We start from the raw sequence: 24,441 nt of genomic DNA on the forward strand, positions 1-24,441 counted from the left end.
CCCTTCCAGTTGACGAAGCTGGGAGAGACGGACGAGATCGATGCCTATCTGGAGGCGTTCGAACGAACCGCGGAGGCCGCCCAGTGGCCTCAGGCCCAGTGGGCCTTCATCCTCGGACCCTACCTGACGGGAGAAGCTCAAGCGGCCCTGCGAGCTCTGCCCAAGGAAGAGGGCGCCGATTACCGGGCACTCAAGGCTGCCATCCTCGACCGCTATGAAGTCACCCCAGACTCTTACCGTCTCAAGTTCCGCGCTATCACCTATCGGAAGGTCGACCGGCCGCGGACCCTGGTCAACGCCCTCCGCGACGCGGCTCATCGCTGGCTACGACCCGCGACGGAGGGGGAGAAGGGGATCGTAGATCAGGTAGTTCTGGAGCAACTACTGAACATCCTCCCGCCAAAGGCCCGACAGTGGGTGGCCTGCAGCCGGCCAGCGACCCTGAAGGAGGCCACCGCGCTGCTCGAGAACTTCACAGCAGCAGCCGACCCCCGGGAACCCCCCCGCGAAGGGGGCAGCGGAAGTCGCCCCCAGGGTCCGGGCTTTCGGGGACCCGAAGCCCCCCGTACCGGAAGGGCCCGACCGGGCAATCGAGAAGGCTCCAGCGGTCCCAGCAGGCCAACGCCATCGGCGCCACCACGCGAGGGCCTGTGGGGTCGCCCCCCACCAGGCCCCAACCGAGACGGGGCGCCAAAGACCGCCCGGGAAAACGATGACCGAGGTCCCTGCTTCCGGTGCGGCCAGCGCGGCCACTACATACGTGACTGCCCTCTGATGGAGTGCGACGCGGGCTGGGAAGAGGCCTTCCCGGCTACAACTCCGCCTCCCCGGCCCCCGCCACTCCTGATTCTGGTGGAGGTGTCGGGACGGCGGCTGTCGGCGTTCCTGGACAGCGGCAGCTCGGTGTCCATGATCCGCACCCGGCTGCTCCCCGCCGGGCTACCGGTCGTCCGGACCGCCACGGTGGCCTGCTTCCACGGCCACTCTGAAACATACCCAGTGGTCCGCGTCCCCTTATCATGCCAGGGGCGGACCTGGGAGGTAGAGTTGGCCAGGGTCACCAACCTCCCCTACCCCGTACTTCTGGGCCGAGATGTTCCTGAGTTCCACCAACACCTACAAGCCGCCCGGGACCCCGAGGAGGCCCTCCCGGTGGAGAGACAAGACAATCAGCCGGGGCCCACCCCGCATCCAGGGGCCGACCTCCCTGACTGGCCTGCCGACCCAACGTTCGTCGCCAGCCAGACCGCCGACCCTACTCTCGAGAAGCTCCGAGACACAGTGGCGGTGAGTGAAGGGATCGTACGGGACCCTCGGCGGGCGGGGAGACTGCCACGGATAGTCCAAGAAGGGGGCGTGTGGTACCGACTCACGACGGAGCGGGGTAGGGAAGTCCGCCAGCTCTTAGTGCCCCGGGAGTATCGCGAGATCGTCCTGCGGCACGCCCATGATCATAACTGGGCTGGACATCAAGGACCTCATAACACGCTGGCCCGGGTGCTGACACGATTCTTCTGGCCGGGGGTAGACCAGGCTGTCAAGAGCCACTGCCGGACCTGCGAGACGTGTCAACGGACTTCGGGGAGACACCCGCCGCGGGCCCCCCTGGCCCCCTTGCCTGTGATCCACAGCCCCTTCGAGAGGGTAGCTATGGACTTTGTGGGACCCTTACCCCGGACCTCTCGAGGTCACCGCTTCATCCTCGTCCTCATGGACTACGCTACCCGATACCCTGAGGCTATACCCATGCGGACTATGCAGGCCCCGGGGGTGACCCGTGCCCTTATTCGGTTTTTCGCCCAAGTGGGGTTACCCCGTGAGATCGTCACGGATTGTGGGACACCCTTCACGGCCTCAATCACCCGCCAACTATGCCGCACCATGGGGATACGCCAAATTTTCACGTCGATCTACCATCCCCAGACAGACGGCTTAGTGGAGCGGTTTAACCAGACCCTGAAGCAGATGCTCCGGAGGCTCGCCCACGACCGACCCACCCAATGGGACCTGTTCCTCGATCCTCTCCTCTTTGCCGTACGAGAGTCGCCCCAGGCATCGACGGGGTTCACTCCGTTTGAGCTAGTATATGGACGCAACCCACGCGGGATCCTGGAGGTAATGGAGGGGCAGTGGGCCACGACCCCGGCCCAACCGGGCCAGCCGGCCCCCGAATACGTCCGGGGACTCAGAGAGCGCCTGGAGACCGTTCGCTCCTTGGCTCGACAGAACCTGGAGAAAGCCCAGGCCACACAGAAGGCCCGCTATGATCGGGGAACCCGGGCCAGGACCTTCCTCGAGGGCGACCGGGTCCTAGTGAGCCGCCGGGTCTTTGGGCCGTCCAAGCAAGGGGACCCCTGGCAGGGCCCCTTCCGAGTCAATCGAGTGTTAGGATCCCATTCCTACGAGGTGCAGTGTGGGCCATCCCCTCGGCAGAACAAACGCCTGCACGTCAATGATCTAAAGGAGTGGTGCGAACGATCGGCGGGGGAATGCCAGCTGGCCGATGACCCGTTGGAACCACCAGACAGGGAGCTCCCCTGGACGACGCGCCAGCCAGAAACCGCTTCCCCAGGGATGGACGCTGCCCTAAGCCCCCAGCAACAAGAGCAACTCCGAGCGCTCCTGGACGAAGTACCAGGCTGCTTCTCGACCCGGCCCGGACGCACCAATCTAGCCGAGCACGCCATCCCCACGGCCCCGGGGCAGGTCGCCCGATCGACGTGGAGACCCTTGCCCAGGAAACAATGGGACGCCGTAGCCCGCGAGGTAGATGAGATGCTACGCCTAGGGGTAATCCGTCCATCAACCAGTGAGTGGAGGAGCCCCATCGTCCTCGTGCCAAAGCCGGACGGGTCAGTGAGGTTCTGCGTCGACTATCGGGAGGTTAACAAGGTAGCGAAGTTTGACGCCTACCCGATGCCCCGGGCCGACGTCCTGATTGACCAGTTAGGCACAGCCCGCTACCTCTCGGCACTAGACCTGACAAAGGGGTACTGGCAGGTCCCCATGGCACCGGGGGACCAGGAAAAGACCGCGTTCGCCACTCCCCAGGGCCTCTTCGAGTTCCAGGTGATGCCCTTCGGGCTGCACGGGGCGGCGGCCACCTTCCAGCGCTTGGTGGACCGGGCACTAACCCACTGTCAAGGATTTGCCACCGCTTACATCGATGACATCCTGATATATAGCCCAGATTGGACGTCTCACCTTCGCCACCTCCGGCTCGTGCTTCAGGCTCTCCGCGACGCAGGCCTCAAAGCCAATCCCACGAAGAGTCGTCTCGGCTTCCAGGAGCTCAAGTACCTGGGATTCCTGGTAGGACGCGGGCAGTTGCGTCCCCTACCAGACAAAGTGGCCTCCCTCGAGGCTTGCCCCCGACCGGGGACGAAGAAGCAGCTGCGCGGGTTCCTGGGGCTCGTCGGCTACTATAGTAAGTTCATTCCCCAGTACGCCAGCCGCGCCAGCCCCCTAACCGACTACTTGAGGAAGGACCAGCCGAACCGGGTCCAATGGACACCCCAGGGCCAACGTGCCTTCGAGGACCTGAAGGCCGCCCTGTCCGCGAGCCCCGTACTCCGCAACCCCGACTTCGACAAGCCCTTCATACTGCAAACAGATGCATCGGATGCAGGGCTCGGGGCTGTCCTGTCGCAGGAGCACGAAGGTCAAGAGCACCCCGTCCTCTTCATTAGCCGGAAGCTGCAGCCCGCCGAGCAAAAATACGCCGTTGTCGAGAAGGAGGCACTGGCAGTTAAATGGGCCGTCGGGGCCCTCCAATACTATCTTGTCAATAACCCCTTCACCCTCGTGACGGACCACGCCCCCCTTCTCTGGATGTCCCGGCTAAAAGACCATAATGCTAGAGTCTTACGGTGGTATCTATCCCTTCTTCCCTTCAGCTTTACGATCCGCCACCGCCCGGGGAAGTTGCACGCCAATGCCGACTTCCTCTCCCGGATGTTCGCCGAAGACGGAAGGCCCGGCACGACGCTCAGGGGGGGGTGTGTCCGAGGGGCGGCGGTGCCACGCCCTCAGACTCCGCGACCCCCACCCCCTCCCTCGCCCCCGCCGGCGAAGAGACCTACCTGCGGCCCCTGGAGACGGCCGGGAGACACGCTGGGAGGAACACCGGCGCGGCCACGGGAGCGCCGCCCAGACGAGGAGGCCCCTTCGACCCCCCGGCGGAGCTGACGGCCGCGGCCGCCGGCCCGCCGAGGCCAGGAGCCCGGCGCCGAGCAGCAAGCGGCCGCGGAGGGGGAAGGCCGTCCTCTCGGCCGCAACCGCAACCCCGGCAACCAGGGCCCGCGCCGGCAGGACGCCGCGGCCACGGGCGAGGCAGAGCGCGGCCGCCCAGGAAGCCGGGCCGCGGCGGGACGCCCGCGCCGGCGCAGAGCACGAAGGGGAACCGCATCCCCCAGCAGGCCAAGGGAGGGGGCGGGAGCAGCCAGCAGAGGGACAGCCCGGGCAGCCATCCAGCAAGGCCAGCTAGAGGGGGAGGAAGAGACAGAGGGCGGGACAGAGGGAAGGAAGGGAGGGAACAGGGACAAGGCAACCAATGGGGCCAGGGCGGATGGGGCAGCAGGATGTGGCCACGCCTGGCCCAGGTGGTGGGAATGGCACTGGGGGCGGGCACTGGAAGGGAAGGGTGGGGCTGGCCATAAGGGGCGGAGGTATTTAGGGAGGTGAGCCCCGAGGCCGAGGAGGAGAGAGTCGCATGTGACTGGGCCAGTTCATCCTGCTGTTGGAAGGTTGACTGGTCGGGTGGAGCTAATTGCTGGCTGGCAACCCCAGACCAGACGGTGGCCGCCCATCTGAGGCCTTGAGGGGGACTCGCCCGGGGACCAAGCCGGCCCTCACCCGGGGAAACTTCTCCCCACCCACTGACAGGGACCCAGCACGGACCCGCCGGGGGCGTCCCGCGCCGACCCGCCGCCACCCCCGCCGCAAGGGGGCGCCCACACACCTGACAAGAGTCCAGTAGAGCCTTTAAGATTAACCAACTTTACTGTAGCATAAGCTTTCGAGAACCACAGCTCTCTCGTCAGATGCATCTGACGAAGAGAGCTGTGGTTCTTGAAAGCTTATGCTACGATAAAGTAGGTTAGTCTTAAAGGTACTACTGGACTCTACTATTTTGCTACTACAGACTAACACGGCTAACTCCTCTGGATCCAGGTATGTGGGTCCCAGGCTGTGAAGGTCTTCAGAGGTTATCATACCGCTCCTTGAAAGCCACATCCTGCAGCCTGGAAGCTCTGCTTTCTAATCCCAGATGTGTGCAGAGAAGGCTGGGGCAACTGATGATCGCTTTGCAATTTATGCAGTTGCATGCAGCGCACTGTGTGCAAACAGGGCTTTAAAGCTATCAAGAGTTGCCAACCTCCAGTTGTGGCTTGGAGAATTATAAATGATCTCCAGACTTTGGAGATCACTTTTCCTGAAAAAAGAGGAGGCTTTTGGGGGTGGGGGAATTGTATGGTATTACCTCCCAATCCAAAGCTAGCTATGACTGCAGGTGTACAAAGATTGCCTTCTCCCAAGTTGACCTGCTCAGGCATTGGTCATTATCAGAAGTCTCTTCCCATGTGCCCCAACCATATGAAATATAGGGGAGGAGCTAGGGTTGCCAACTCTGGGTTAGGAAATTCCTGGGGATTTGGGGGGGGGGACCTGGAGTGGGTGGGGTTTGGGGAAGGGAGGGGCCTCAGCAGGGTATAATTTCCTACAGTCCACCTTCCAAAGCTGCCATTTTCTCCAGGGGAACTTTTTGGTAAGCTGGAGATCAGTTGTAATTCCGGGAGATCTCCAGCCGCCACCTGGAGGCAATTTCTTGGTATAGACAAGGTATAAGAGAAGTGGACAACCACCCAGGGAAATTAAGAAAATTATTTCTATATATTGAGGCAAAAAGCTCAAAGATTTATACGATAGGCGTGCTCAACAATTGTCATAAATATCGTGCATTCATATATACAAAACATTCATAGGTACATTAATACAAAATTCAACAGTCAAAGTCAAACGAGAGACTGCATGCCCTATTCCAAATCCTTTTAAGAACAGGGAAGGTGCTCCAGGTCCAAGGAGAGGAGAAGGTAATCATAATACAATGAAAGTAATTGCAGCAGTTCTTATTCCTTTCTTGTAGGTGTCTTCCAAGATGTTACACTGAGGATCCAACACGGAGATAGCACCTCGAGGGTGGCAACCCTAGCTGAGGGGCAATTTATCTAGACAGCAGTTCTGGAACGATCTCCCCAGGGAACTCTACTTGGCCCTACCATTAGCGGCACTCCAGCGTTTACTGAAGACGGTCCTTTCAGTCTCCGCCGCAGTCCTAAGTGTTGGTTAAACCGTCTTTTTATGGACTTTTAACTGCTATGATGCTGAGTATAATGTGATTTTTAATGATGTGATCACTGTTTTTTATTTTGATTGGGAAATTAGAGGCTGCTATTAGCTGGCGTTCATTTTCTGTAATGACTGTGCTTTTATGGGCTTTTTAAAATATTACTATAACTTTCCCCGGAGATCCATTTTCAGATGGAAGGATAGGACATAAGTGTACTTTTTAAGAATAATACGCAGGCACCCATGCCTTACATTACTTGGGAGCAGCACCTGGAAGCGGCTTGTGCTGTTATGTACAGCTTCTAAATGTTTTACTGGTGTGGAGGAACGGACTCATAAGCCCTGTTCCCTTGGTCCCAGGAGGTCAGAATTAGACATGGGCACAAACAGGAAAAAAACCGAACATGGTGTTCGTTGCCATCCATGAACAATGAACATTGACGAACATGACCTGTTCACGAACATGTTCATTGTTCGTTGTTCGTGGGGGCCAGCAGGCTCTCCTCCAGCCATCAAGATGCCTACCTCATCTCTCCCAGAAACCCTACCTGAGCAGGCAGCAGGAAATGTACCAGTAATAAATAATAGCTTGACCCCAGAGCTTGGCAGCAGCCCTGGAACCTGAAGGGGTAGATCCCTACCACACCACTCCCAGAAACCCTACCTGAGCAGGCAGCAGGAAAGGTACCAGTAATAAATAATAGCTTGGCCCAGAGCCTGGAAGCAGCCCTGAAACTTGAAAGGGTAGATCCCTATCCCATCACACACACAAAAAATTCAAGCTCCAATGCACTCTCCCGGTCTCGCTCTCAAAATGCCAACAGCAACTGTCTCTCCCTCACTGTCTGCAAAACCAGAGCTGGGAGCCCCCCTCCCCCCTGCTCTTTGCTTCCTTGTAACAAATTTGGAGCTCCACACTTGAAAGGAAGACCTGCCTATCAAGCTAAATTGGGCTTAGATTGGGGTTTCCAGGGCAACAGCAGGAGTTCAGACAGAGTTCAGGCAGTCCCTGCCTCCGGTTGCCAAGGGAATTGATTGCAGGTGCCATACTGTCTGGCTTGACGAACAGCAAGGGACAGCAACCAACAAGGCTTACAACGATCATCTGTTTAGAATGGGGCTTCATGAACAGCTTGTTCGCGAACAGCGGATTGGGCTGTTCGTGGCTTTTTTTAGTTCATATTGCTGTTTGTGCCCATCTCTAGTCAGAATCCCTGCTGCTGTCTCAGGTCTCCACCCCATGTCAATGCTCTCTTCCTTTAATCTGGGGACGGGAGTACGAGACTGTGTAGTAACCACTGCCACCAGCAAATCTGAGAGTATCGTCTGCTAGATGGATTTGCACATCTAACACTCTGTACCTGTGCTGTCATTTATCAGCTGTACCTAGTTATCAGGTCTGCAGTTTTGCTCCTACAAGCTAGCATGGGGCGATCTCTCACACCTTTGCAATTTTGAGCTATCACATTCAAGGGATAGTGATCTTAACCACTTCCTTTCACCTTTATTGCTTTTTGGATAGCAAGATCGAATTAGGAGTGGTGTGTTTCCAGAGATCAGGCTTGGAGCAGTCTAAATATAAGAAAGCTGAATAAACAAAATAAAAAGAGTGTGTATAGTCTGTTCAAGCATCATGTTGAGCATGGATACGATGAAAACATGAAAACATGCCATTCTTACACACAGTAATGATCTGAAATGGTATATAAATAAGATAAGCAAGTATTCCTTCAAGATGTACTATTTATGATCTTTGTCATCATTATCTTTGTTGGGACTTCTCCTGTTGTCTGGTACCATGATAACAAGATGGAGTCTCTAGGTAAAGAATTTGTTCTTCATGTTTTGTGCCCATGCCAGGGGTGGGTGGTGGCTGTGATCTTAGCCAGCTCAAGTCTTGCAAAGGTAAACCTTAACTGCCAATCACGTTGTTTGGAAACTTCAATAAAAAACACTCAAAGGACACCAGCTTTTAGAAGGATTATCTTGAAATCATGCACCTCAGTTGGCTAGTCTGCTGTGTAGAAAGGATCCAAATGTGTCCTAGAAAACCAGTTATCATGTGCTAAGTGCTAACCCTGTGTGTGCAGAACTCATCATTGCTGTGCAGAGTGGCTAGAGTTGCCAACTCCAGGTTGGGAAATTCCTGGACATTTGGGGACAGAGCTTGGGAAGGACAGGATTTGGGGAGGCGAAGGACCTGGAGGTTGGCAGGTGGGATCTAAAAGCTGTACAGTCTCTAGAAGTGTCATGGCTGGTGTTGCCAGGTTTCCGGTTTTGGCCCAGACAGTCTGGTATTTGGGGGGATTGTCCGGGGAAAATGTCCCTCAAATACCGGACACTTGGGCTGGGCTGGGAAATGGCCTTCCACCCTGGGCGCCCAGGCGGCTTCCTGTAGTGGCACAGCACTGTCCAAGAGTGGCATCCAGAAGTGTGTGTGTGTGATGACATCACTTCCTACAGTGACATCATCATGCCTCTCCCGGGAGAGTACATGTGCACTGCATGTGAAAATGGTAAATCCACCCCTATTTCTCCCCAGTGTCCAGTATTAGGCTGGTCCCCGTCTGGTAACTGTACACACGTAGACCCTGATCGCGGTTGTGTAAGAAGGTCTCTATGGCCCCTTCCAACTCTGTGATTCTGTAAGAATATGAAGTGCTTATGGTCTGTTTCAGCATTTCTTCAACGCTAATTCTTTGTAAACTTGTCTTTACCTACCCTATGGCATTGTTTATGGAAATGTCCTTGAAACTGACTGTACTAATCTCACACTGTGTAAACCACCTTGAGTCTCAGTGAGAAAGGCAGACTATAAATGACAAATAAAATAATAATTATTATCATTGGGGTATAAAATGCCATAGAGTTCATCCTGGAAAGCAGCCCTTTTCTCTGGGAGATCTGATCTCTTCGACCTGAAGATCAGTTAGGATTCCGGGAGGTCTCCAGCCTCCACCTGGAGGTTGGCAACGGCTGCTTCGGCTGGAAAATGCCCTCCCCCCCAGTCAAGCGAGGGGCGGTTGCTAAGGGAGGCCTCCGCGCGTCCCTTGGGCCGTCGCCAAGGCGCGGTTGCTAAGGGGCGTTCCCAGGAGCCCTGGCTCCTTCCTCCCCTCCCTCATGGAACAGCTGGGCCTGCCGGGTTGTACCATTATGACCAATCGGGGGGGGAGGAGAAGGACCGGGCGGGGCGCCGTTGAGCAGTCGGACCGGGAGGGGAGGGGAGGGAGGGAGAGGAAGAGAAGGAACGGGAAAGGGGGCGGGGGATAAGAAAGCCTCGCCGCTGGCGTCTCTCTTCGCTCCCCCTCCAGCTGGCGCGCGGGTGGTACGTCCCGCCCCGCCCCGCCGCTCCTCCTCCCCCCTCCCCCGCGGCTGCCCCTCAGTCGCGCCTGGAAGGGACCGAGTTGAGGCTGGGCCGGGCGAGGCGGTTGGGCCGGGCGGAAGGAAGGAAGGAGGGACGGGCTGCAGGGACCATGGCGCTGCTCCCCCCGCGCACCCCCCTGCCGCCCACCCCGGCCCGCAGGGGGCGCTCCAGGCCTCGGCCCGGCGCCAGGTGAGGGGCTGGGGGGGCGTGGCGGGAGGGGCCGTTGGGGCGCACACGGGGGGGGGCTGGCAGCTGGAGGGGTTGGGATGAAGAGACGGGGGGGGGTATAGAAGAGGGGTGGCCAAGAGGAGGGACGCCTGCAACGGCTAGACGATAAATAAGCGCTGTTGCCAACCTCCAGGGGCGGTCGGGAGTTCTCCCGGTATCCCAATGGATCCCCAGGCCACTGAGATCAGTTCCCCTGGAGAAAATGGCATCTCCTGAGGGTGGACTCTGGGCATTATATCCCACTGAGGTCCCTCCCTGAACCCCACCCTTCACACACTCCACACCCAAATTTCTCAACCTGGAGTTGGGAACCCTACTGAACAGATCAGCCCCCCCCCCCCAGGAAATGGTAGCTTTAGAGGGAGGACTCTGTGGCATTATACCCTACTAATGTTCCTTCCCAGGTTCCATCCCCAAATCTCCAGGAATTTCCCAATCCAGAGTTGGCAACCGTTGTAATGGGGGAAGGTGGGATAGAGATAGGAGAATGCAGATGTTATTATATTCAAAATGAGGGGGAGCTATATTCAAAATGGGAGGTGCAGATATTATTGTATTCAAAATAGGGGGAGATATATGCAAAATGGGAGCTGTGGATATTATATGCAAAATGGAGGGAAAGATATATGCAAAATGGGAGTATGGATATTATTATATGCAAAATAGGGGGCAGATATTATTATATGCAAAATGCGTCAAAAGACCTTCCAGAAATAATCAATAACAGACATTTTTGCCTGGCTTCTTTATAGTTTGAGGGCCTTAGACTTCTTTTTTCTCCTCCTTGGGTGATCTCTTTAAATAGGGGATTTGAGTCCACTGACATCTTGGAGACCAATACAGTTTTCTGGGTATAAGCTTTCAAGAGTCAACGCTTGCCTCGAAAGATAATATGGCTTTTTAATTCTGTTAACTTGCCTTGGGTCCTCCATGGCTGGGGATAGTTTTAGGTGGGCAGCGGTTTGGGTCTCCAGGAGAAGAGCAGCATTGGAGTTCCATGGCACCTTAGAGCCCAACAAGATTTTCAGAGTGCGAGCTTTCACGTCAGAGCTCCCTTTTTCAGATGTCTGGGAAGAAAGTCAGGCCTCTCAGTGGAAGCTCCTGTACAAAGTAGTTATATTGCAATTGGTGTCCTTTTTTTCCTTTTAATGCATTGCAACTTTCCTCTGTATATGTTGACAAAAGCTAATTGCATCCCTTAGGCGCAGTTCAGGATGTCATGATACAGAATGAGTTAAATTTAGACAGATCTGTCAAAATGAAACAAAACTGGCCACGTTATCATAGAGGCTTCACCCTCCTCTGGATATCTACTTGAGATTTACAAAAGTGTTAACTGTTTTAATAATAACTTGGGGCTGCACGCCCTTTGTGGGTGTCTAGGCTAGCCTAAACTGTGAATGGTCCAGCTACTTTCCTTGATTAGATACGAGTTTTGTGCGACTGTATTTCACCCTGTGCTACTTGCATTTCATGTCCTGCTTGCTGTTTTTCCGGCAGCACCCTATGTGAAATGTCTGCATAGCGAGAAATCTGCTCGTTGTGGGTTCTCTGTCCACAGCAGCTTCTACTGGGATAAAACATGGTTGGTCTTGGAGATGCCACGAGGTTCCTGTTTATATTTAGGCAGCTGCAGGGGGTGATGCGTGGTAGGTGGGATATTTTTGGGGCCTTGGAGTCTAGAGTGGGATGTATGAGGTGCGGGTGGGAGGTGGGTTGCTGCTGTCCTGTCCTTTCTGTAGAACTCTTCCATCCTGAATTCGGAGACTGCATGCAATAGTTAGGCCGACCCCCCCCATTTGCCTGATAGCTATAGCCCCCTCTTCTGCGGTCCATCTGAGCAAAGACAGATCAAGAGTATAAACCAATTCCTTTCTCAATGCTCCAACATTTCTTCTGATGGCTCTGAACCTTCCTGAGACCCGCCCCTTTCAAGGACAGGAATACCTGGGCTTGATAAACACGCTGGAGATAAAAACGGGGTGTGGCAGAAGGTATAGGCTACGATGAGTGATTTACCAAGGACACAGGAGAGAGAGTGGGTGGGTGCTGGGGCGGTTGTGTTGGATGAGAGAAATGGATCCTTGCAGCTCCAGTTCCGCTCTCCAAACTGGTGGGGTTGCAGTTTATAAACGGAGGCTGTCCGTAACCCAAGAGTGTGTAGCTTTCGTTGTTTTGAGGAATAAGGGGCTGTGGAGGTGAAAATGCTCTGATGGGATTTTTGAGGAAGAGGGAAAGGGTGCAAAGGACAAAGCAAAAAGCTTATGCGTCTAGCAATTAACTGCCGGCCCTTAGGAACTGAAACTATTTTTCCATCCTTATGTTGAACCATATTAGGAGATCTGCAGAGGAGATGACTTCAGGGAGGAAGAGAAGGCTGCTTCTTAAAAAACCTGTGGCTTGTATGAGATGGCGTGGGGGGCATTGAAAGATAGTTATGTGGGGGATATAAGATGCTTTTAAGATAGTGATCGCATGCATCTCTGCTGTTCTCCATTCATGCGTTCTCCACCATGGCTGAGCAGCTGATTTGGGAGATAGTATTGGCAACGAGGATATATTAAACACGAAGGTACTTCGCGGACTGAGATGCCTCGGGCCCTGAGCGGTGAAGACAATACAACCAAATCATAAATAGAGAATAGATGAGAAATTACTAAGCCTCTGTGCTGGAAGACGTTGTCGTTTTAGGCTCCAGGAATATACCAAAATATGTTCTAGCAGTGTTTGCATCAAGCCTTCCTGGTTTTTTTTCCCTTTTAAAGAAATGCAAAGCAGAGATGGGAGGCTAATTCTCCAAGGGTGTGTGTGTGTGGCCCAGTGCTGTGTGCCTTCCATGTGCGCATGCCTTGTGAAGCCTCCTTCCGAGGCAGGCACACAAAGAATAGCAGCCTTTCTGTTTGCAGTATATTTACATGGCTGCCTGCGTGAAGGTTAAATTCCTCTTTCTTGTGCAGAGGCAAATTAAATTAGTCACGAGCTTATGGGGGGGGGGGATGGAGTGGAGGGAGGTGACCAGCAATTTGTTGCGGAGCTGAACTTTGCAGCACCCTTGACAAATATACCAGGTAATTCATGTAAAAATGTAGACATTTCTTGTGTGCTCTGGTGATTTTTTAAAAAATGCTTTTTTTTCGTTTTGAAAAGGGAAACAAGCTAGCTTACAAGGAAGTGAGTGACCTTTGTATCGGAGACCCGGTTTGAGTCAGCGCAGTCTTGGGATTTCATTCTTTAGAAACATCTGCAAGCACTAAACTCCATACCACGCTTGCCTGCACTGTAACGCCGCCTCTTCAGATGTCAGTTGTTCATATTCTCCTTCCAGCAATCTTTGGCATTCTGTTCCTTCTCTTTCATCCTCTGACTTAATGTCGTCCCCCCCCCCCCCCCCGCAATTTGGATAGACAAAACAGAGAAAAACAGTTGCCTCTTTGCAGTAAAATTTACTTCCCAGGTTACTAAATGAGTGGGGTGGAGGTATCTTCACTCTGCAGTGAAGGGGAGAAACATCTCTAGATAATTTTTTAGGTCTCTTCAGCTCTTTCAGAATTTACGGGCTGGGCCACGGGGTTTGGGAAATTGGCGCCTCCAGCCAAAAACCTCTGTGTCAAAGGAGAGGGAAAATTACATTTTCAGCGATCCCCAGATAAACCTTTCCATTATGCTGTAAGTGCACTCTCCCACAAAGTACACACTTACATGCTGGCTGACTGAGCAGCTTCCACCAGAACAGTGTAGGCAGTCGGGGTACCCTGGTGTCAGGTGCATCTGACGAAGAGAATTCTGATTCTCGAAAGCTTCTGCTACAGTAAAGTTGGTTAGTCTTAAAGGTGCTACTGGACTCTTTCCTATTTTGCTACTACAGACTTAACACGGTTAACTCCTCTGGATCTATACCCTGGTGTGTGTCTGTCACCAACCTCTTTCCGTGTATCCTTGCCACCGTACCCCCATTTTGCTCTCCCGTTCCGGCCCACAGTGGCAAGCCCAAATCGAGCAATTGTCTTCCACCCACCCCCTCCGTATGCCCCAAGCTTCCCTACTGTTTAGCCAAGCCTTTTGTGTGCCTTGCCCTCTCTTTCTTGCAGGAATCCTTTGCCATTGTGAAACAGCTGGTGCAGTGTTGGGTTTGAGATCCCTGTTCAAATCCCAGCTGACTTGTAACATTCAAAGGCTCTCTTCTATCCGCCCCCACCCCCTCAGTGATTTCATAGCCTCAAAAGCCTATTGTAAATCCCTGGGACCAGGCAACTGAACCTCCATTCCCTCGATTTTTATCTCGCCTCCCTAAAATGGTGATGTGGGACATCTCTGCCATCACTCCTTTATGCCCTTTGGCTATTAGCCCTGCAGGCTGTCTGCTCTTTGCCATATGGGCCTGGCACTGCATTGTGCTCTGAGTATCAGGTGGTCCTTTGTACCAGAGGCACAACAGTTAAAAAGTCTGTGACTGGACTTGTCTAGACAAGTGAAGGGGGGGGGGGAAGTATGGAGTCTTTCCCACTTACACCTCTCTTGTGAATATCCCTAAGGCCTGATCGATGTGTCATACTGCCAGGAGTGGCCCCGGGAATTGCTGCAACAGAGCTGCTCCTGGTAAAATGTTAAAGAAGCAAGCCTGGTGATGTTATTATTTCCTCCCGCGGCTTTTGCTGCCTTCTGTATTTTTGGCACATTATGGCCACGTTGCTGCTGTCCCTTCCCCTCCCCAACAATGCACTGCAGTCTCATTTTCCCCACAAATGTATTGAACAACTCCATCCAGGAGTCTTCACTTGGCCCAGCCACCTTAGTTTATTTACTATTTTTCTGTCTTGCTTTTCCTTCTTGCTCAAAGCTGTTCACCTAAAACAAGCAAGTTAGACCTTTCCTCTCCCCGTATTCAATGTTAGTCCCAGTTGCTGAGTGAATGTTTTAGCCCGCCCTCCTCGGAAATGATGCCTTCAGTGACCTGAGAGCCAAGTGGGGAGGAGTTGGGCGCTACTCTGCCCCCCATGGGGGAACGGCAGTTGCTTGGATGGTGGGGATTCTCTAGCAATCTGTGTTGGAGTCTCTGCTGCTTGGTTGGCGGTCTTCACAAGCGAGCTCTTCTGGGCTTCCCACAGGATGCTGTTCTCTGCATAAACAGGAAAAAGCATGCCGAATGACCCCACATTCTGTCCTGTGCACAGAGCATCAGTTCCCTTAGGGAAGACCAAGCAGCCCTTCTTGTTCAAGTCCAGTGTGTTTGCTTAAAGCAGTTATGACTTGGGATGATTATCAGAGGTTTGTGTAATCTTGCTTTGATGCCACAATTGCAGGTGGAATGAAAGTGGAAGAACTAAGATTTGGGGAGGATCGAATATTGGCTTCCTTTCCTTTTCCATTCAAGCTCCTTTGATGCAATGATCCTGAGCCGCAAATATGGAGTCTTTATTTCTTTAAGGAGGATATGGCGCGGAGATACTTGGGGCACGGTCAGCGTGGTTCTTGGGTCTCTATCAGGGCTGGCGCCAGAGTTTCTGGCACCTGCGGCCACTTGTGCATGCGCGCGCAGAGCGCGCGCACACACCATGGACTGCATGATGACATCATCGCATGATCATGCAGTGCAGGATGGCTGGGGCGGCGCGTGGAAGCTGCTCCGTGCTCCGCACGCCACCCCAGCAGCAGCTTGCGGCTTCTGCGCCCGGTTGGGGTGTGTGGGGACAGAAGAGCGCGCAGCGGAGCTGGCGTGGCTGGCTGCAGCTCCTGCTGCAGCCATCCAGCCCCGTGCCACCGCCGCCGCCACCACATGCCCCAGCCGGGCGCAGAAGCCACGAGCTGCTGCTGGGGCGGCGTGCGGAGGCTGCTCCGTGCTCCACACGTCGCCCCAGCAGTAGCTCGTGGCTTCTACGCCTGGCTGGGGTGTGTGGTGGCGGCGGCACGGGGCTGGCTTGCTGCAGCAGCAGCTGCAGCCCAGTCACACCAGCTCTGCTGCGTGCGCCTCCACCCCCGACACCCCCTCCGGCGCCTCTCCAGTGCCCTTGTGCCCAAGGCCACCGCCTACCTGGCCTCAATGGGCATGCCGGGCCTGATCTCTATCCACTAGCAGATAGGGAACTATATTATTTTTTAATACAGTAGGAGGTAATTCAGTTAGAATAAGGGCAATCCATAATATGTGATAAAAGTTATAATAAGGAGTTATAATTCCAGTATCATATGGGACAGGGTATCAACCTTTCTTCAAATCAATTGGCAGAGTCTATCCGAATAAAGCAAATTACAGTATCTCCCATATAGGACTGCTGAATGTGGACCTCATTGGGGTGGGTGTAATGTGTAGCCTGCAAGTTGCGCGTGGTCTCTGAATCTCTTATTGCATCTTAGAGCTAAACTACAAGAGATGAATTACACAAGGATGCTCACGTGAAGGGAGTCACAGTGTTAGCCGGGAAGCTGAGTTTTAAAAGATCGGAAGGCTCTGTCAATTTCCCCTCTCTAAGAGCCAGTGTAACTTCTTTTTTTATGGGTTCTATGGGGCTTAGGAAGCAAACTTTCACACAAATTTCAGTTACGAAAGAATTTTTCTTTTTAAAAACTTTTTAAACAATTAATAATACAACGATGTTTTTAAAACTAAACTCATAAGTGCAACCATACAGAAAACTTTAAATCATCAATGTCTTTGAAAAGGTAAAACAGTTCAACATGCCACAAAGTGGTGAGTCCTTTTTCACTAATTTGAAACAGCTGTGGCCCGGGCTTCTGTCCTCTTGTTGGGGAATTACAGCCCTGCAAACATAATACAATCCCAGTAACACCAACCAAACACAATACACAGACACCACTTTAAGTCATATTGTTTACATACAACATTTGATTACCTTATTCAAGGTGATAAGAGCATATAAATTATTATTATACTCCTCAGCAACCAGCCTCTTCCTCAGTAGCCTGGCTCTAGCTACTGACTCCGCCCTGCTGGGCGAAACCAATTACCTCAAAGGGGTTACACCAGCAAAGATGTCACCTGGGAGGGCTTGTTTATTTCCTCTTCGCCTCCTAGAAGGGGAGGTGAAACTGATAGAGCCTTGGGGAGGGGAAGAGGAAATTAACAAACCCTCTGAGGAGCCATCTTTGCTGGCTCTGCAGAGAGGGGAAATTGACAAAGCCTTCCGATCTCTTTTAAAACTCAGCTCCCTGGCTAACATTGTGACTCCCTTCACGTGAGAGTCCTCACGTATTTCGTCTCTTGTAGTTTAGCCCTTAGATAAACAATCGAGATTTCCTGTCTGCTACTCATGAGAAGCAAGACTAGGATTGTTTGGGACATACCCAAGCAATTGTGGTTCAAATAGAGCCAGGAAGGGCAAAACTTGGGGCCCAAGGGCTATATTCGAGGGTCTTTGCCTACTTTCAGAGGTTCCAAGTTGGATGCCAGCTCTCCCTATGTCCAAAGCCAGCAGTCTCATGCCACTACTATTGGTACATTTGGGTGAGCAGGCAGTGCTTAGGAACTGCTAGAGTCAGCTACCTGTTGTGGATGGACATCTAGACGAGGCCCAGTTTGCTGCTATTAATGGAGCTCATGTCAGTCTTTGAGGTCCAGGTTGTTGCTATTAATGGAGCTCGGTCTTCAGCCTTTGAGGCCCAGGTTGCTGCTATTAATGGAGCTCGGTGTTCAGCCTTTGAGGCCCAGGTTGCTGCTATTAATGGAGCTCGGTCTTCAGCCTTTGAGGCCCAGGTTGTTGCTATTAATGGAGCTTGGTCTTCAGCCTTTGAGGCCCAGGTTGCTGATATTAATGGAGCTTGGTCTTCAGTCTTTGAGGCCCAGGTTGCTGATATTAATGGAGCTCGGTCTTCAGCCTTTAAGGCCCAGGTTGCTGATATTAATGGAGCTCGGTCTTCAGCCTTTGAGGCCCAGGTTGCTGCTGTCAATGGAGCTCGGTCTTCAGCCTTTGAGGCCCAGGTTGCTGATATTAATGGAGCTCGGTCTTCAGCCTTTGAGGCCCAGGTTGCTGCTGTCAATGGAGCTCGGTTTTCAGCCTTTGAGGCCCAGGTTGCTGATATTAATGGAGCTCGGTCTTCAGTCTTTAAGGGGCCTCTGGACTTATTTTGCTACAACAAACGAACACTGCTGCCCCTTTGCAATTGTAACCTGAAACTCCTGTTGTGCACCTTTGTCTACAAGGTCTCCTGGATGTATTTCCTTAAATCACAACCGTGAGATTCTAATTTACAGCAGTTCTGTTTCAGGGACTTGGTCCTTGAGGAAACAGCTATTCGGCTTCATCGTATTTCAGCCTTGTTGGTCTCAGTTGTGTACATGTTGATCTACAGATTTGGGGGGGGGGGGAATCCGCATCCCCAGTCACATTTATTTACTTATTTAGATAGTTACATGCTGCGTTCTCCCTAGCAAGGACTGAGCTTGACATACAACATTGTCCTCCCATTTTAGCCTCATGGCAACAATCCCATGTGGTAGGTTAGGCTGAGAGAGCGTGGCTGGCCCAAGGTCATGCAGCCAGCTTCACGACGGGGAGGAGATTTGAACCAGGCTCTCCCAGATCTTAGTCTGACACTATAACCACTATACCATGCTGGTTGTCATTGAAGCTTTCCTTTCAAAAGTAACTTGTGATGTGGCCCAGAGAGCTTCTGTTCGCAGGGGCAACATCTGGTAGTCTGCTGGGTATGCCCATGCCACTCTGTTTGCAGCTGGTGAATCTGAATAAAATGATAGGCATAGTTTATGGTTCCACTTTTATTGGCGGAATTTGCAAGAGTTTGCAATGCGCACTTTTCCCCGCGCAGCTCTGTGGAAAATACCAGACTGCGTATCTGGGTTTGTCATATGTAATTCTGGTGGCTTGGAGCCAATGACAGAGAGTCCAGATTGTGTTGAATTATCTTGCCTAAGGTGATGATGGGATGATTGAGAGTGCACTGACTTGCTTTTCTTGCCCGTCATTCTTCAGATTTGTTGATAAGATGTTTATGCTACATTGATCCGTGATTCCTTTTTGCTGTCACCATTGGATGACAAACGGAAAAGAGAATCTCCTGTGAAGTCCTTTTGGAAGAGAAAAGTGGCGAGTTTAGGGTGGGGAAATGGCGCCATTTCCTTGGGGTTAACCGCAGTGGTACGGGTGATGACACTTACGCCGAATGGCCTTATTTTCTATTTTGGGAAGATACCTGTTAGGGAAGGTGTGGTTATGGATGGACTATTCTTGTACCAGGCAGAAGACAGTTTGTCACCTGCCTGCTGGCTAGCATGGCAATCCTAAACAGATCTTACAGCCTTCCAAGCCTGCTGAAATGGCTGGGCTTAGAAGTGTGTGGCTCTGTTTAGAGTACCACTATGGGTGGGTGTTTTGAACACCAATAACATCTGCTGTTCAATAGGTGGAGGAAGAGAGAATTGCCGTCTCAACGCCAACATGTGTCTAGATGTCATCACAGTCATACCAGTCTGCATTGAGGGTCAACTGGTGCAATCATTGTGCATAATAACAATGAGGGAAGGTGGTCCCCAATACACACTAAACAAAGGAAGAAATTCCTAAGAGACCACTAGTACAATAATGAAGATTGTCTCAGTATAAATAAATACAATTTATAGGTCAAACCAAGTATAGCAATATTTTGGTCAAAACATATATAATAATATAATATCCTTCTACTACAATTGAGCAATGGTTTGTTCATATCACAACCAGAGCCTGTGGAGAAATCACATTACTAGTCAGTTGTCACAATGTCCCTTTCAGGTAAGTATCAGTCATCTGTTGATTTCAATAACTGTCTCTTGTCACAATGTCCCTTTCAGGTAAGTATCAATCATCTGTTGATTTCAATAATTGTCTCTTTGATATGTTTTTCTGTTTTTAGGCAGGATTTCCGCAGATATCCCACGATGGGTGAGTATGCTCCGGGAGGAAAAATTCCCAAATCTCCTGGGCAGTTGGCAATGGGTGCGCCAGCTATTTAGCCAGCCCGTTTCGCAGTTGCTTTTTCAAGCCAAGAATTCCATTGCTCCATTATTCCCGGTCTTTTTATGTGAGGCAATGGTGATTCTCTATGCCATTTTCTCTGAGAAAACGGGCTGTCTAACTAGCTGGCGCACCCGTTGCCAACTGCCCAGGCGATTTGGGAATTTTTCCTCCTGGAGCATATTGCCCAACTGCCCAGGAGATTTGGCAATTTTTCCTCCTGGAGCATACTCACCCATCATTGGATATCAGCGGAAATCCTGCCTAAAAACAGAAAAACATATCAAAGAGACAATTATTGAAATCAACAGATGATTGATACTTACCTGAAAGGGACATGGTGACAAGAGACAATTACTGAAAGCAATCATTGTGCATCCAAGACATGGGTTTAAGGCAACAGGCTGGCCTGATTACTTTGCCAACAACTGCTTTGGGCTCGAACGTAAGAGCAGACGTGGTGTATCAAATCAGTGGTCTGTATAGTCTGTCACCCTGTTTTTTGCACAGTTACCATCCAGATGCCCCCCAAAGCCTACAAGGAGGGCATGGAGGCTAAGGCCTCATTTCCGGCACTGATATTCAGAAGCGTTCTGCCTTCCATTTTGGCCCATCGGTGGCTATTAGCTGTGGCAATTCTCTTCCGTGAATTTGTCGAATTCTCCTTTAAAGCCATCTCGATAATAACCTAAGAGGACCAGTGCTGGCGCCATGTTGGTATCAAGCCAGATTACTTCGAGGCTAAAATGCAACAGCTTTCCCTTTCCTGCCGTGTTGACGTGAAGGCATCTCTTCAGCTGTTTTTAAAAGCGTTGACATGTTTGATGTGCATCTGCCATTTTCCAGGTGCTGTTTTGAGGGGAAATTGCTTGTGAAGTAGCTCTGCCTGCAAGGGATGGAGCACGCCTCCTGGGCACCCGTTGCAAGAGCTAGCACAGAAAACAGGCACACTTTAAAAACTTGGCCGTCCCTTCCAAAGCCACCTTCTGGGACCCCCAGCACCGGGCCTCTGCTTCTCAAGTGACTGTGCTGAGATCGGGGCAAGCAGCCGCATAAGTGGAATGGTGGATTGAGGCAGGGGTCTCATATTCTAGTTAGAAAGTGAGGGAGAGAGAGAGATATGTTTCTGAGCCTCCCCTAAGGTAACACAGAGAGAAACGGTTTCTGAGCTCCAATCACACAGTGGGTATTTTTATGTAAGTATGTATGAATGTCATTTATAGTCCGCCTTTCTCACTGAGACTCAAGGCTGATTACACAGTGTGAGATTAGTACATTCAGTAGCAAGGACATTTCCATACAGTATCCAAGGGCATGTCCATACCTTGTCAAGGACATTTCCATAAACAATGTCATAGGGTAAACGAATACAAGTTTACAAAGACATAGCATCAGCAGGGATCCAATAGAGGGTTGAAGAATTGCTGAAACAGAACATAATCAATTCTAGGATTTACATTGAACAACATAAAGCACAGGTAGGATATAGGAGTACATATTTAAAGCAACAGATAATATGCAAGGCAACATAAGTGATGAAGTCTGTGGTTCCTAACTCATTAGCAAAGCATCTGAGACCCCCCCTACAAACCCCCCCTCTTATCTGAGTAAAATACCTTTTTGAATAGTTTGGTTTTGCATCGTTTGTGGAAAGCCAGGAGGGTGGGGGCTTTCCTGACCACCTCAGGCAGGCCATTCCACAGGGTGGGGGCCACCAGACAAAGCCCGTGTACAGGCTGCTGTTGATTTTAGCCGATGTGCACAGTGGCACCTGCAAGAGACCCTGTTCGGATGAGTGAAGGACTATAATGGATTACCATTGACTTTTCTTTCAGTAATGTCTGAATTTATAAGAATTAGGAACTAAGGATTATGCCTCCCCTGTTCACCTCTTCAACACTTTAATAGAATCCACTGCACATTTCAATTCATAATGAATGTGGGGGACAGCACAGGAGCAACTTAAGCCTTCTTTGGGGCAAGGTAGATGTTTGTCGGCGAATTTTGAGCTGGGAATTTCTTGAGGGGTTGGCCCTCCATACAATGGTCCGTGATGGTTCTTGCGTGTCAAGGTTTGCCTGTTTAGCCACTTGGAGTGCTTTAAGATGAAAGATTTATGGTCTGCCAAGAAGCTTTAGTTTCATTGTGTCCTACCCCGAGGGAACGGTGCATAGTTCAGGCTTCTTGGCTTTCACATTTGGAATGAAACTGTGGCCTGGAACAGTATAAGTGAAGGCCAGCTCTTGGGACCCACATATAAGCACTGTTCTTTCTTCCCCTGGAGGCTTCTGGCATTGATGTGGGGGGCTTTCTACGGGATCCAACCAGCCGCCAAGGTGCAACCTTTCTGGATCTTAAAATGGTAACATGGCCTTTGGGTAACAGCTGCTCTGTACTCGTAACACCTGAAACCTGCCTTTATTGAGCGAACAGAGAAACTTTTATTTTCGGCATGAGCCCAAGGTGGAAGGAGAGTTGACCCAGTTCCTGAGCCTGCTGAAGGAGTTCACACAGAGAGCTTAGAGGGAGCCTTAGAAACAGGAATTTTTGCACAGCGGGGAAAACAAAACCAGTTGCTTCTGCTAAGCATTTGCAAGTACTGATGTCAGGAGTCCAGCTGGTGCAGCAGTGCCAGGTCCAGAGATGTTCTCTTGGGCCAGCCCTTGGGGCTGTTTTAAAGAGACTTCCCTCTTTGAACAACACTTCTAACTTCCTTTTGCTTCTTTTCAGCTGCAGCCGCCTCCGACAAATCCAGGGCATTCTGATGCAGAGCAGCAAATCCCAACCAGATGGAATACTGTGCATTTTAGGTAACTTCCTTTTGTCGGTAACATAAGAAGGCAGTTGTACTAAAATGTACCGGCCGTTAATCAGGTTTGGGGACTGGATTAGTACCAGCTAGCCCCAGAGGACTGGGGAGCTTCAGAAACTTGTGTGTGAAAAAGAAATGTTCGAGGAGCATGCAAATACTTTATGGAATGTCCATTAACAGCTGGAGTATGCCAAGGAGTTAAATGTGAAATGCGTGGAATGAAGGGCCGGGGGGGAATCGGTCTTCCCTGTGCTGTTGAGAGTTGCTTTAGTTAATGGATACACTTCTGCGGCTGAGCAAAAAGGAACTGAGGCTGACTCGTCCCCAAGGAGCTTTCTTTGAGCAGGGCAAAGAATTGTGGGGATGGCAGGAAGGAGGGAAGTTTATTTAACATGGTATTAGCATTGCTCATCCACTTCCTCCCTTCCTCTCCTGGTGGGTAGGCTTGGAGATTGGGCTTTCCTTCTGTCTCAGTCCTTTGCAATCACTCGCAGACACCAGTATGGTGGAAATGGAAAGTTTTTGTGATTTTGTAGAGGGCAGAACTCTAGATATTGTAAAATGAAAAAAAATATTAAACTTCAGGACTGGACTTGGCGCTTTCATGATATTTGCAGTCTTGCTGGGCGGCCAGTTGTGGCAGGGTGGCTTATTGAGTTGCTCGTTTTACGCGGAAGAGGCATCTCTTGATGCTTTCGATGATACCATCGCTCATGCTTCATAAAGGACTTTTGGGGAAGGAGGGCATCTTCACTGATGCTACTGCTGTCTGTGGTTGTTGCTGTGGGGCAGAGTTGTAGCTGCTGTATTTGCTTCTTTTGAAATTTCCCTGTTGGCTCTTCTGGCCTTATTGAATCATAGGGTTGGAAGGGATCTCCAGGGTAATCTAGTCCAACCCCCTGCACAATGCAGGAAAGTCACAACTTCCTCCCTCTACACCCCCAGTGACCCTTGCTCCGTGCCCAGAAGATGACAAAACACCGTCATGATCCCTAGCCAGACTGGTGTGGGGGAAATTGCTTCCTGATCCCAAAGTGGCGATCGGCCTTACCCTGGGCATGTAAGAAGGGGCCACGAGATGTGAGCACTGATGTAACAGCCAGAAGTGGGGGAGGGCTGTGCGCTGTATCCTGGCTTCGGACTCTCAGGAATGACAGAGTGATTACCACTGGTGTGTCCAAGTTACTGAAGCCATGCAGTGCTGATGGCATCTCTGAGAAGCGCCATTTCTGTTGAGCTTGACCTTTCAGCAATGCCGGATGCTCTCACCCTCAAAAATAGTTTGGGAAGGAAGTAGCTGGGGGTAAATGTAAGCAGATCTTAAAACCCTGAGAAGCTGGAGGCGTGAGGATGGGATGAGAAAGCACACGTTGTGGATCAGCGAATCATATGGGCCATAGGGGAGAAGGCTCTGTGGCTGAGGAACGGGTGGACATTTATGCATAAGGAGCTATTTGCAGCCTCGCAGAAAGAGAGTTGATTTGCACTGTCTTGCTGCAGCAGCCTTGCTGCTCTCTGGCCCACAGGCCTCGTGTAGTCGGGGTTTCCAATTTCTAGGCAGTTGGCCCGTGATGAGTGATGCAGACAGCGCCGCTGCCAGGCAAGTTGGCCGCCTCGGTGCCTTCCTCAGCCCCGCAGAAGGGGCTTGGTTATGCTCATGGCAGAAAGAGTAGGTGGGAAGAGAGTTCACCACTCAGGGATCTCTCAAGGCCTGACCTGAGGGTGTT

General features: G+C 51.6%; 1 protein-coding gene across 2 annotated transcripts in view; it reads left to right on the forward strand.

Moving 5' to 3' along the window:
* The first annotated feature begins 9,753 nt into the window (after positions 1-9,753).
* Positions 9,754-24,441, forward strand: part of DNAAF9 (dynein axonemal assembly factor 9) — a 115,142-nt gene continuing 100,454 nt past the window's right edge. For both annotated transcript variants that reach the window (XM_054989895.1, XM_054989894.1), the window contains exons 1-2: positions 9,754-9,901; positions 22,633-22,712. In XM_054989895.1, the coding sequence (XP_054845870.1) occupies positions 9,822-9,901; positions 22,633-22,712 (160 nt within the window). In that variant the 5' untranslated portion in view covers positions 9,754-9,821. The remainder of the gene's footprint in view (positions 9,902-22,632; positions 22,713-24,441) is intronic.

The sequence above is a fragment of the Eublepharis macularius genome, chromosome 10, assembly GCF_028583425.1.
Source record: "Eublepharis macularius isolate TG4126 chromosome 10, MPM_Emac_v1.0, whole genome shotgun sequence".
NCBI classification, from domain to species: Eukaryota; Metazoa; Chordata; class Lepidosauria; order Squamata; family Eublepharidae; genus Eublepharis; species Eublepharis macularius.